General features: G+C 35.1%; 1 protein-coding gene across 1 annotated transcript; it reads right to left on the bottom strand.

Moving 5' to 3' along the window:
* Nucleotides 1-5895: 5895 nt before the first annotated feature.
* LOC144962597 (uncharacterized) lies at nucleotides 5896-11141 on the bottom strand. The gene is made up of 5 exons (XM_078895688.1): nucleotides 11118-11141; nucleotides 10567-10693; nucleotides 9339-9549; nucleotides 7405-7546; nucleotides 5896-6078 (listed from the first exon to the last, which is right to left on the bottom strand). The coding sequence occupies exons 1-5, from the start codon at nucleotides 11139-11141 to the stop codon at nucleotides 5896-5898; spliced, it is 687 nt and encodes a 228-aa protein (XP_078751814.1).
* Nucleotides 11142-13363: the final 2222 nt, after the last annotated feature.

The following is a 13363-nucleotide window of genomic DNA, read 5'->3' as shown; positions in this document are numbered from 1 at the left end:
ATGTTTTTAAAGGTTTTTCGGCGCTTGCAACACATTTAGGTTATATCAGCGCCAGTAAAAAGGAAGAAAATGGGATAGTGAAAAGTTATAGAACTACAATTAAAGCATTCAAGAAAAAGTAGGACAAAGGGGAACTGGAAACAAATAGGGATCAGATGTAGATTCCAAGAGCATACCATCAATGTACTTAGTTTGAGATCACCAATAAGTCTCATCTGGACACAAGCACGGCCCCCACTAAGAGGATCGAACACACTCAAATGCCTACATTATAAATTCAAAATAATAAATATAATAATACGTAACAGAGAGATGATTTACAAGGAAAAAAATATCATCCCGCAAATCCATAACTATGCATTTGACTGTTTCCCTCCCAGCCAGACTCCGGCCAGGGCCAGAACAAAACCAAGTAATCTCAAAGACAGAATGCATGTTGGAGAACAGATAAAGGGGGATAGACGACATTGCAAGTACCTCCCTGCCCACTATGGGAGGTAGGAACCCCACCCAGGACGTGAGGAATAAGTAAGACAAAGGCGAATGATACAAATAGGGAATATACGTAGATTCCTACGTGCATGGGGTAGCGTGGCTCAGCGGTACGGTCTTTGCTTCGTAGCCAAAAGGTACCAAGTTCGATTACCCTCCTCGTTGTGTGGCCGTGAGCAAGTCACCTCGCCCTAGCTCACTTTGCGGCGCTGCACTGCGGCTGATACCTGGGCTATTCCAGTCTTCCCTTGGAATAGACCCTAAAGACAAATTTCCCCTTGGGGATGGATAAAGGGAATTTTATTTATTTTTATTATTTTTATGCTATCAGTAGTTTGAGATTACCTAAAAGTCTCACCCAGACACCAGCACAAGATCCCACTAAGAGGAACACACTCAAATGTTTACAAATCATATGTTTAAAAACAAACAAACTGGTACATAAGAGAGAGATGATTTACAAGGAAAAGAAATATTATCTCCCAAAACTATAACAATACATTCGACTGTTTCCCTCCCAGCCAGGGTCAGGACAAAACTAAGCAATCTCATTCCAAAGACAAAGACTGAAAGCAATTGGAAAACAGATACAGGGGGATAGAAGACGCAACAAGTACCTCCCTGCCCACTATGGGAGGTCGGGAACCCCACCCTGGACCTTAATGTGTAACAGGCGCCGCAAAACCCTTAAAGACAATCAAAAGAACTTACTGATTATATATATACAATTTTAAAACAATTTTAATTCATTTTTGTCAGATCGTAAATTACACATCTTAATTATGGGATGATGGATGCTTATAATTAGAGTATGCATTGCACCACTTCTTGGAGGTACTGGATTCAAACCTGCCTGCTTCTTGCTTTTCCTTGAGAAAAAAATTGTTAATTGCATACGCTCCACAGTGGCTGACATCTTGATTATTTTTTGGTCTTTTTCTCAAAACAGACTGTGATGAATAATGAAAACATATTATTTTTGAAAATAAATGGTATTTAATGAATTTTCTAGTCCCCATTTAAAAGAAAACTGTACACAATATATTCATTCAACCCATGGTTTGGAAACAAGCATGACAATATTACTAAATAATTCATACAAAATATATAGAATTAACAGCATAACGGTGGTTATTTTGACAAGCTCCTCTTTCATATAAATCTGGATATGTGTCGACATTTTTGGATGCTGAACACATTTGACTACAAAAGAAAATATAATAAATGAATGGGGATGTTTTAGATATTTACCCAGCGTAATGTTAATGTTAAATAAAACACAAGTCTAGAAAGGAACGTTCATAACCATTTTATAGATCAAGGTGAGTTTAAACTTCAGGTAGGTCGGTAGGTATCCCAAAGAGGAATCATTAGTATTCCAGGAACATTTTTATTTCATTCAGGTTGGGATTAAAAAAACCCAAAAGTAACTGTTGCTAGAGTCGAGGTTTTCAACACGATGCATATAGATTGATGGCTTTGCCAGAGCCAACTCCCAACCAATGATATTGTCTCCTGGGTTGTTTAGTTTTTTTTCCTACGTTTTCTTCGGTTCACTTCCACTTTGTTTTTAAAATTTACATGTAATTTGTTATGAAGTTGCTTGGGGATATCCTGTAAATGACCAAATCATTCCAGTCTATTCCTCCATTTTAAAACCTCCATAGTTTCTTGTTTTCATGGTTATTATTTGAATCCATCGCATCAAAACGGTATTTTGTCGGGGTGATCACGATGCTTAAAATTGAATTTATAGCCAAGAATATCAAACTTGATTGAGTCTTCATGGATTATTGGGGAGTCTGAATGTAAGATGAGTGGACACATGAAAGTCGATTGTGCTAATGGAAGCTCGAGGTGATGACAAAGACAGTTCATTTGGAAGAAAAAGAGGATAAAGCAGAGGATGATAGAGTGGAAAAAAGTGAGAGGGAAGAGGAGACGGAGGAGGAGTCGGAACAAGAAACGGAGAAGGAACAAGAGGAGACGGAAGAGGAAGAGGGGGAAGAAGTAGAGGAGAGAAAGGGATGAGAGAGTGAATGAGAAAAAAAGTGGAGAGATGAGGGAGGTGGGAGATAAGGACAAAAGAAAATTACATGAAAGAATTAATGCACGGGGAGGAGAGGAAGTAAGAATAGATATGGAGGTGGTCAATGGAGGAAATGGAAAGAAGAAGCGAGGTACTGTGAACAGGTAAGAGAGAAGAGATAAAGTGAGAATGGTGGAAAAGTAAATCAATTAGGTCATGGAAGAGGATAAGGAAAAGAAAGGAGAGGTCGGAAAAAAAAAACAAAAAAAAAAAAAACAAACAAACAAAAAAAAAAACAACAGAAAGAGAAGGGGGGAAAAAGAGAAAGGGGGAGACAAGTTTTAAAAGAGGAAAAAAAGTTTAAAACGATGGAGGACTATGTTCTGACAAGATCTTCTAGGAGAAAGAGGATAGGGTCACCAGAAGAGGAAGAAAAAAGAGGTCGCGCAAAACTTTCTGAGTAATAATGGTGGTAACAGAGATTGTAGGAACAGTAATAATGATGAAATATAAAATACTATTAATTTAAAGAAACTACTTCAATTAAAATGAATCCAAACAATTTTAGTACTTAGTAGTTTTATCGGGTGCGGGTTTAGAATATTTAAGTATCCTTTCACTAAATGTTAAATCTAGATTTACCAATGATTTGTTTAGGGGACTTTAACACTGGTAAATAATGAGCTGGACATAATCTCTGGCAACCCACATGATAAAGAAAATGTTGAAAAGTTTAATGATTTTAATAATAGAATAGCCTTTGCAGATACGAGATGGGGAATAAAACACACATTAAAATAAACATTACACGGAGTAAAGGGTCTCCGTTGATCGCTAGACGTTTAGATTATATCTAAGAAGCAGAAATTAAAGGCATTGCCTTTACAGATCATAGAGCAGTTATATTAAAATAAAAATTCATATCCTTTAAAAATGAACCCTCATTATTTAAAATGAATGTATCAATATTGAGTGACTTAAAATATATAACATTAATGAAACAAAAAATCCACAGTTGCTTAGAAGAAAACAAAAGGTTGGATCCTCATCTTCGGTGGGAATGTGTTAAAATAGACATCAAGGAATTTACTGAAGACTACTGCAAAATAAACGTCGTAAGAAATTAGATACTTATAATGAAGAAATAAGAACCCTTAATAAACTAGAAGAACAAATAGTATAGTATCCTAACGACATTGATATTTTATCTCAAATTTAAAAAAAAGAAGAATATTATTCAAAATCTTTCCAGAAAAAAAGTCATATCAAAAGGTTCGAGGAGAAGCACCAATAGAACATGTTAAGGGCTTTTTGGAAAAAACAAAGAGAGTCGAAATACAATAAAAACATTGGATGTTGCATTATGTATGTACAAGAGAATCTAGATTAAGGATTTTACAATGGAAAATTATGCATAATATTTACCCTACCAATATTTTGCTTCATAAGATGAAAATTGCAAATTCAAATAAATGGCAATTCTGTGATGAAATAGACTACACTGAGCATTTCTTCTTTTATTGTAAATCGGTAACATCTGTATGGCGGGAGATAGAAAACATATGGTATAGGGCGAAATAGGATAATAGCCCTTAATGTCCTTAATATTAATAGTAATGCTAGAAATCTATTGATTGAAAGATTACAATAATGATACACGTGGTAAAGATAGTATATCAATTTAAATGTACTCCTGTATGTGTGATGTACAAACATATGTCTTTAACCGTGACATGCAACACACACACACACACACACACACACACACGCACACACTCATACATCCATACATATAGAAGATGACCATGATAAGATAAGGCATGATATTGAAATACAAGATTGAAAGCCATGTCAACAGCAATGCAAACAAGTATCATTCATCATATATAAATCTCCCATCATATAATTCCCTCTCTACTAACACCTTGAAATAATCCATAGATTTTGCATTCTTTGTTTCAAATTTCAAATTGTTAGATTTCTGGACAATACGAATACTGAACCAGTTTTGCCTTATGTTTTTGCATCTAGTGATAAAAATCTTAAACTTGTCCCCTCTAGTAAAGGTAATATTAGAATATGAAAAAAAAAAAATCAGAAAAGTCTATCCTATCCATGTATATAAAGAAAGTATATAAATATAAAAGAAGATAAATATAAACTGGCAAAGAGACGACAAACGTTGGATGTCTCTGACTCCTGAGGGAAAAAAGAAAAAAAAAGTTGTTGATTGAAGACACTTAAAACTAAAGGGGCGGGCCCGGATGCGATATAAACATATGAAAAGTTTTTATATAGTTGATAGACAGAACCCCCCCCCCCCCCCCCCCCCCCCCAAAAAAAAAAATAAATAAATAAAATTAAAAAAAAACAAACAAACAAACAAAAAAAAACAACCCCCCCCCCAAAAAGAAAAAAAATAATTAACAAAAAATAAACAAAAAGCAAAAAACAATCAAAAATAAACAACCCTCTCCCTCCTTCCAAATAATATAAAAACAGAAAAAATGGAAAAATGAATCGTTCCACAAGGATAGCCGATTTTTCGTGATGTTTTTTTTTCTCATTTATTTTACTTTCTGCTTTGTTTGGTACTTGCCCGCCATATAAAACGTACTAATACACAAAACTATGTATGACCTTAAATGTTCTTAGTTTAGTTGATAGAGTTAAGAAGAGAGCCAATCACCCAACTGGTGGTCTTAAAACAATAACAAAGAACTCAGTTAACGTCAAGTTCATTTATTCTTTCTAATGTAAATGGTGCTGTTTTGTTTTTGTTGTTTTTATGGGTTTTACGGCGCTCGCAACACATAAGGTCATATCAGCGCCAGTAAAAAGGAAGAAAATAGGATAGTAAAAAGTTCTCGAATTACAATTAAAGCATCCAAGAATAAGTCAGACAAGGGGGAATTAGTTCAAATAGGGAACAGATGTAGATTCCAAGAGCACTTTATCAGTGTACTTAGTTTGAGATCACCTAAAAGTCTCATCCAGACACAAGCACATGTCCCCACTAAGAGAAACACACTCAAATGTTTACAAATCATATAAAATACTTAAAACAAAACATAATACAGTGCATAACAGAGAGATGATTTACAAGGAAAAAATATAATCTCCCAAAACTAACTATATGGTGCTGCTCGAAGCTCGAAGAAATAAAAAACAATGTGGAAATGAATCTCAGCTTCAATTTAATATACGAAGCTAGAAAAAATGGACGTTTCGTCATTTGTTTGTAGTGTTTCATTCATCCTGTTTTGCGGATAAAGGGGAAACTCGAAACGTCCATTTTATCTGTTTTCGTATATCAAATTGAAGCTTACATTCAATTTCACATTATTATTTATTTCATTCATTCTATAAAGCATTCAGACAGACTTGTTTGTTTTTAACCAGAATATATCGTTGGGCCAGTGCGATGTACTGATGTTCAATATCGAGCCACCCTCCACATCCAATGTTGGAACCATGTTATGGGACGTCAAAATATTAATGATGTTTCTTGAGGCCGCTGCGTTTTTACGATGAAATACCCACTCCATCATTAAAACCTGAAAATGAAATAAACTAGATTTGTGTTATTGTAAATAATATAGCACATACGAATTACCTAATTTAAATTTCTCAATAACAGTGAGTGTTTATACAGTGCAGTATCCAGTTAATACCAGGCCCTTCGCCAATCCCAAGCCTGTCCTAAAATTATAGACATAGGCTTAATATTTTATAAGGACTTTAAAGGTCGTTAGGCTATATCAGACACAAAATAGTTTATACCGGATTATGCTGCATGAAAAAGTTGCTTTGATTAGGACGCATCAGAGCGCTACGCACGAACACACTGCCAACTTCTTAGGTCCTCAATGAAATTCTCAGAATCCAGGACATCAGGTCTATTCATCTTGGAGGAAGACTTGCAGTGTATTTTTTTAAAAATCTAATGATCTAATATTATATAGATATATCCATTCGATTACTACCAAGCAAACACGTATCGTTCTTGTTACCTTCTGTGGCTCAATATCATTACACACGACAAGTGCTTATTTGCAGGTCTGATAACTCAAATTGTTATGGGCTCATTGTAGTAATGGAAATACTCTCCAACCGACGCAAAATATTGTCCATTACAACAATGATAAAGTTAAATAAAACCCATAATTGCATTTGATAGTCAGACCTGCAATTAAATACACGTCGATTGCACACCATATTTCTTTTTTTTTCTTTCTTTCATTATCTTAGGATATATTTTCTCTCAATTTCGTCGCCCCGTACATTATTCTGATTACCCACATCATAATACAGCTGAGAAAGTCAAACATAAAGTTGCACGGAAAACAAGAATTGAGTATCAGTTGTGATTTGATAACATGGAAAAATTGTTTTCTACTACTTATTGAAACTTGAATAATGTAATAAAGAAACTGTGGCTCTGGAAACATGTTATTAAAAAAACTGTGGTTCATGGGAAATGTAATATTGAGACAGCTGCTCATGAAAAAATGTAATAAAGAAACCATGGCTCGTGGAAAAATGTAATAAAGAAAGTGTGGCTGATGGAAAAATGTAAAAAAGAAACTGTGACTCATGGGAAAATGTAATAAAGAAACTGAGGCTCATGGGAAAATGTAATGAAACTGTGGTTCGTAGGAAAAAACGTAATAAATAAACTTTTGGCTCATAGAAAAAATGTAATAAAGAAATTGTTTATGAGTATAATATTTTTACATTGATTCATTTTCAATAAAATGTGGCTGATCAGGTTCATGCAAAGGGCCACATAATTTATTCATTGTAATATTTTTTAAAAATAGAGAATCACGCGAGCCAATTTTACTTTAAAATCTTTCTTTTCTTTTTTTAATTCACGATACCTTGACGTTGACTTTGTTGAAGAATTCATGAGCACATTGAAGAACAGATTCTTCAGATCCTTCCAAGTCCATTTTCACAAAGACATCTTTTCCACGAACTAGCGGGACTAGATCATCCAGGCATACGGCATCAACTAGATTCCTGAAAAGCACCATGTTAGTTTAATCGTCTCTAACTTTTGACATATTTTTTAACATGACCTTTTATATGATGTAATCTACTAAATGTCTCAAAGCTCTTTACGGAGGGTCCAAGGCCAATAGCATCTCTAAACTTGTAAGACGAGACAAAACGCTTGTATTTTAATTTTTTTTTTCCTGACAGAGACAACGCTGGTACCGGCCAGGTACTCATTTTACACCTAAATACAGCAATAGAATGTGAGTAGAGTCTTTTCCAAGTACTTAACTTTGCGTCGCCCACATCTCTGACACAAAGTGTCAGACCACCAGACCACGAGACTGTGATTGCGATATATTTATATTTAAAAAATACAGGATTTCCAACCTTCCCAGATAGAGAAATTGAAAAGTATATTTTTAAATGCAAATGTCCAGTCTTTTTATACGAACTATGGAATTTCAAAACAATGATTTGCTTTTATTCTGTAGATGATATAACTGAACTTCGTAGAGTGGTCATGGCGATACATTATCTCAAAGAGTATGCACTATGTATTGTTACTTATATTTTAAGGGCATTTAAGGAGCACTTGGTCCATTTTAAAGTCCTGTTAATGATATGGCTTGATATTATATGATATGTAAGCTTATGGTGCGCTATAAAGCCAGTTTACAAAGATGAAAAGTAGTGATCAGAGATACAGTGCTAGTTTTTTATTAAGCACGACAAGGGTTATGACGTCAGAATCTATCCCGTTTTTTTTTTTTTTTGTAGGGTAAGACTGACAGTAACAAACGATAGCTACCCTTGGCCCTGGGATGGGACGCCAGTCTTTTACAATAGATCCAGCAACTCAATCAATACCTGTTGGTTGGACAGAGTGGTCAGAAAAATAATCTCAATTGGATTCAATAGTCTGATGTCACGTCGCCCAGCAACGGCGAACAGCCTGTTCTAAACAAAGAAAATCGGTACTTTTTATTCTTCATGCTGGCTTTAACTTTTCATAATATGTCATGTGATCAGAATGTATAAAAGTCAAAACATGATCATATTTACAATGTTTTTCTCCTCTGGATACATTTTTATGCTCGTCGGATAAATATTTCATAAGGGCGTCTGCCATAGTTCCGATAGTTTAGAGCCAGTTGCTAAGTTACTATTCAACGACTGTTGAAGTCTTTTGAACCCGTGACCAGCAATAGTGTATTTGCTTGTCAGTGGAGTGCCCTACCAATTGAGCAATTGGAATTCCCAGTAATTCTGATAAAGGAAACAGAAAAGGACATCAAAAACCTACTCCAAAACAACCTCCCTATGATAGTTTTCTATTCGTTATGACATATCTACGTATTTTCTCAGTTTAGATTTGCACTGTATTGTCTCTCGAATCTATCGATTTCACAAAAACGTTAAACCAAAAAAGTAAACATACATAAATCCATGCACAATTAACAAATATTGATGAATGAATTAAATAAATATTATAGGCGTCTCTACACTCAATGCAGTTTACAATGCTTAAGTTTTTTCTCCCCAACGGGCAATTATAAAAAGAAATTTTTATTTCAATCATTACCATTAAGCTCTCTTTTACAATATGCATGTACTCACGTACTCATTCATACCTGAGTCGATTCGGGATATGGATGTAAAGTGCCTTAATCAAAAACACAATGCCCCATCTAGTTGTAACACAAATCTGGCCACCGACAGCGTCTAGCATCGTTTGCTTTTGTTATAACATAAAAAAACATGCTTAGTCATTGGTTTCACAATTATATAATCGTAAGAACAAGCAGATTCGTACTTCGTGGATGACTCTCCCTTCTTTTCTGGAATCTCTTTGATTTTAGAACCCCCAATGTTCATTGTCTTAATGGCGATCCTCATCTGATGACGATGGCTGTGTAAGGCGTTGTGGAGAATGGTAACACCGCAGGTAAGATTGTTGTGTTTCAGAGATCGTTGGAGGAGGTAATTGTTTGGTAACAGGGCATCCAAGGCTATCACCTCTCTTCCTGGAAAAGAGAAGCAAAGGATTAAAAAAGAAAAAAAAGAAAGAAAAGAAAACCCAGTAAAATCCAGACAAGCCGAAATTAATGGGACTCGGTTACCTTTTTCGGCTTATACATATATTATTGGGGTAAGCGTAGTGACCTAAAATCAGAATTTCAACTAATACATTTTAATCTGAGGACTAGAAATTGAATTGATCCTGATGTTGTGATGAAAAATTCCACGAACCTAACGAACGAAATTTTCTTTTTCTCCATTACAAACATTATAAATAAGCCTGATGTATGTTGATCTTTTATTTATGATATATAGAGGTGCTCCAAAATTATTTGCCAGAATTATATTTTACAAGTCTACAATGTAAGCTATATTACTCGTTCATCACTCTCACGCATCACTGTGGACCCACTTCAATTTCGTCTTCCATAGGGGAGGAGGAGGATGAGGAGGAGGTGGAGGAGGAGGTGATGACGATGATGATGTCCATGACGATGACGACGACGAAGATAATGATAATGATGATGATGATGATGACGATGTTGATAGTGGGGGTAGTAGGAGTTATATTAATGATGATGACGATGATTAAAATGATGATGATGATGATGATGACGATGATGATGATGATGATGATGTTAATGAAATCTATTATTATTATTATTATTATTATTATTATTATTATTATTATTATTATTATTATTATGTTGTTGTTGTTGTTGTTACTGTTGCTGCTGTTGTTGTTGTTACTGTTGTTGTTGATGTTATTGTTGTTGATGAAGATGATGATGATGATGATGATGATGATGATGATGATGATGATGATGATGATGATGATGATGATGATGATGATGATGATGATGATGATGCTACTACTGCTACTGCTGCTGCTGCTGCTGCTGCTGCTGATGATGATGATGATGATGATGATGATGATGATGATGATGATGATGATGATGATGATGACGATAATGATGATGATGACTGTAGAGGAAATTAGATACTGACAGATGTCAAATTACCTCTGAATGCAGCATTTAGGGTAAATACACCGAGGTTGCTTCCCAGATCTACCAGTGCCATACCTGGATTCATCTCCAAGGCTTTCAACATTTTGCCGACGTTCTTCTCTTCCCATTTCTGCGTGTGCTTCAATAAAAGTAGGTATGTATAATAAAGAGCTATTCTAGTCCGTTTTCTTAGCGGCAAGTTCCGTGCGTTTTGTGCACTTTTTGTAACCAGCAAACTAAGTATACAAATTGGTGCAGAAAATTATGAAGATTCGAAAAATAGGTGGCTCCAAATACCATTTTTATTGAAAAGACCTTAAAATTCGTCGTAAAGTCTAGTGAAAACGCGCACTTTGTAACGTTTTGGCGCTCGATTACAAAAGTATAAAAAACAAACATTCTCACCCATTAAGAACATCTTGATTAGTTTTTGATCGTGGAAATATTTTTGTTTTAATGTTTTCCATTATTATTTACCAAAAATCTAGCTTTTAATTATTTTAAAACAATTTTTTGTCTTCTGACCGCAGACAAAAACCCCAATAAAAATTGTCCTTTTTTGCCCGTGCAACAAAACGATGAGTCATTAGGACGACCTATCCTTTACTAAGTATGTACTAGGATGTCTTAGCGCCTGTAAACGAAAAAAAAAACAACAAAAGACTAAAAAAAAATATTTAAAGCAGTTAAAGAGTTTTTCTTTCAACCAGTGTGTACAGTACAATAATGCTAAATCGAAATGCGGTTTTGTCATCTGTCACCGCCTCTCCCTTCGAGATAACGACAGCTCCATCTACCGACAATGGCATCATGTGTTGTCTAAAAAATAACTGAGAGAATGAGTTTTGTCTTTTGAACGATGTCAACAAACTACAATTTGATTTTGTGCAATCGATATTCGTTGAAAAGGTAAGGAACAATCTTTTTCATCTATTATAAATGTCTTATATCATCGTGATGTTATTTTACTTTATGCGCATGCTAGTGCGATAAGTATCGCGCAATGTATGACAAAAGAATTGAGTTGTGAAAAAAGAATTGGGTCAGATCAAAGCTGAGTCACAGTAATATCATTCTACACACACAATAAGCCTCCAGGATGCAATAGATAGAGTAAGATTATGGCCCATGCTTGGATCTGAACATATTTTTCTATCTTAATATAATATAAGTTGCATGTGTTATGTCAGTATTAAATTTAGACCCTTTTAGATTCGATTCGATATAGATTAGCCTGTCGATGATTGATGATAGAATAACGGTGTTTATCAATACTGCTGCCCGAGAGAAAAAAGATAACTAATTTATTATTAACTCAGTTGATCAAAAAAAGAACATCTCCACACATAATTCTGCAAATACACGCTAATATTCACACACATTGTTTTACCTTTTGCTTATTCATGTTTTTTTTTAAAACAGTGTATTGACTTGTTTGTTACATTTCTACTTGCCAGCCTCACAGTCCTTTGTTTCCTTAAAATTAATAAGCATCATGCCTGGGGACCTCGTCAAATTGGAATGCTAGTTTGATTTGTTGAATAGTCAAGATTGCAAGGACTAAAGTTCCATTCTAACAGGTATTTGGAAGTATGTGTTCGTTGTGTGTGTGTTGTTGTTGTTTTGTTATTTTTTGTTTTGCAGAGAATCTTACCAATGAGCTATCCAAGCCCCGTCAACTAATATGTGTTTAACCTTTCTCACGCAAACACACACACAAATACACACTCACACGCATACACACACACACACACACACACTCGCACGCACACAAACTTGTTCATTCTTTCAGCTCTCAAGCTACCCTATATCGCCTTAAGATGGTAACATTTTCTGTAACTTGATAAACTACGTAATTCACACTTTGTAGGAAATAACTATAAATATCGTCTCTTGAGTATGTCATGGGGTTTTGTTTTATTTTTCTTTCCTTCCTAGAATGCGCTGATATGGCAGGAGGAAAGAAGCGGCAGACATCCATTGTCGACTGTAAAAATCTGAACAAAGTTCCAAGACTCGATCAAGCTTCCCCTGAAATTTACTGGTCGCCGAAGTGCCTGTTTTGTCAAGAAACCATTGAAAATTCTCTTCTCACAAACCCTAAAAAGCAACCAAGTTAAATTGTATTGAAGACACGTATGTTGCCATTTCTGAGGATATCAAACTTTTTCATGACTCAGGTAGATTGCCAATAGCATTGAAATTCAATATTAACCAACCTGTGAAATGTCTTGCTAATTTTTTGAGAGACAATGATGGACTTTACCACAAGAATTGCAGACACGGGTTTCATAAATCAAAACTCAAAAGGCTTGCAAAGAAGATAAATCAATGTAATAGTGAAGCAGTTGCAAGTCCTGATACAAGAGGCACATGAAACACATCACATGTAAGCAAACACTGCTTGTTTTGTAAGGGTTGTGAAGGGGAATTGACTGAGGTCCGGACTCTTGCTCTCTCACAAAAAGTCTACGAGGAAGCTGTCCTTCTTTCAGATACAAATATTCTTAGAGTATTTGCGGAGGGTGATCTTATTGCGGTGGAAGCAAAGTATCATAAGCCTTGCCTTATACTGTTCCACAGAAGAGCAGACGATTTTAGATGTAAAAATACTTCAGACAACAAATACAAAACACACATTGCAGAATGCACACAGGATATTGTCAATTTTATTGATCAACAACAAGCTCGCACAGACACAAATGTTGTGTTTTAGCTGAATGATCTCTACAATTTACTTTTGTCAAAATTAAATGCCATAAATTGGTCGGATGTATATGTACATAAAACTAGATTCAAAGAAAATTTA

This window comes from Berghia stephanieae, chromosome 1 (assembly GCF_034508935.2).
Source record: "Berghia stephanieae isolate SIO BIC M18660-M18661 chromosome 1, UCSD_Bste_1.3, whole genome shotgun sequence".
NCBI classification, from domain to species: Eukaryota; Metazoa; Mollusca; class Gastropoda; order Nudibranchia; family Aeolidiidae; genus Berghia; species Berghia stephanieae.
The sequence above is the reverse complement of the archived record's forward strand: the minus strand, read 5'-3'. Positions and strand labels throughout refer to the sequence as shown.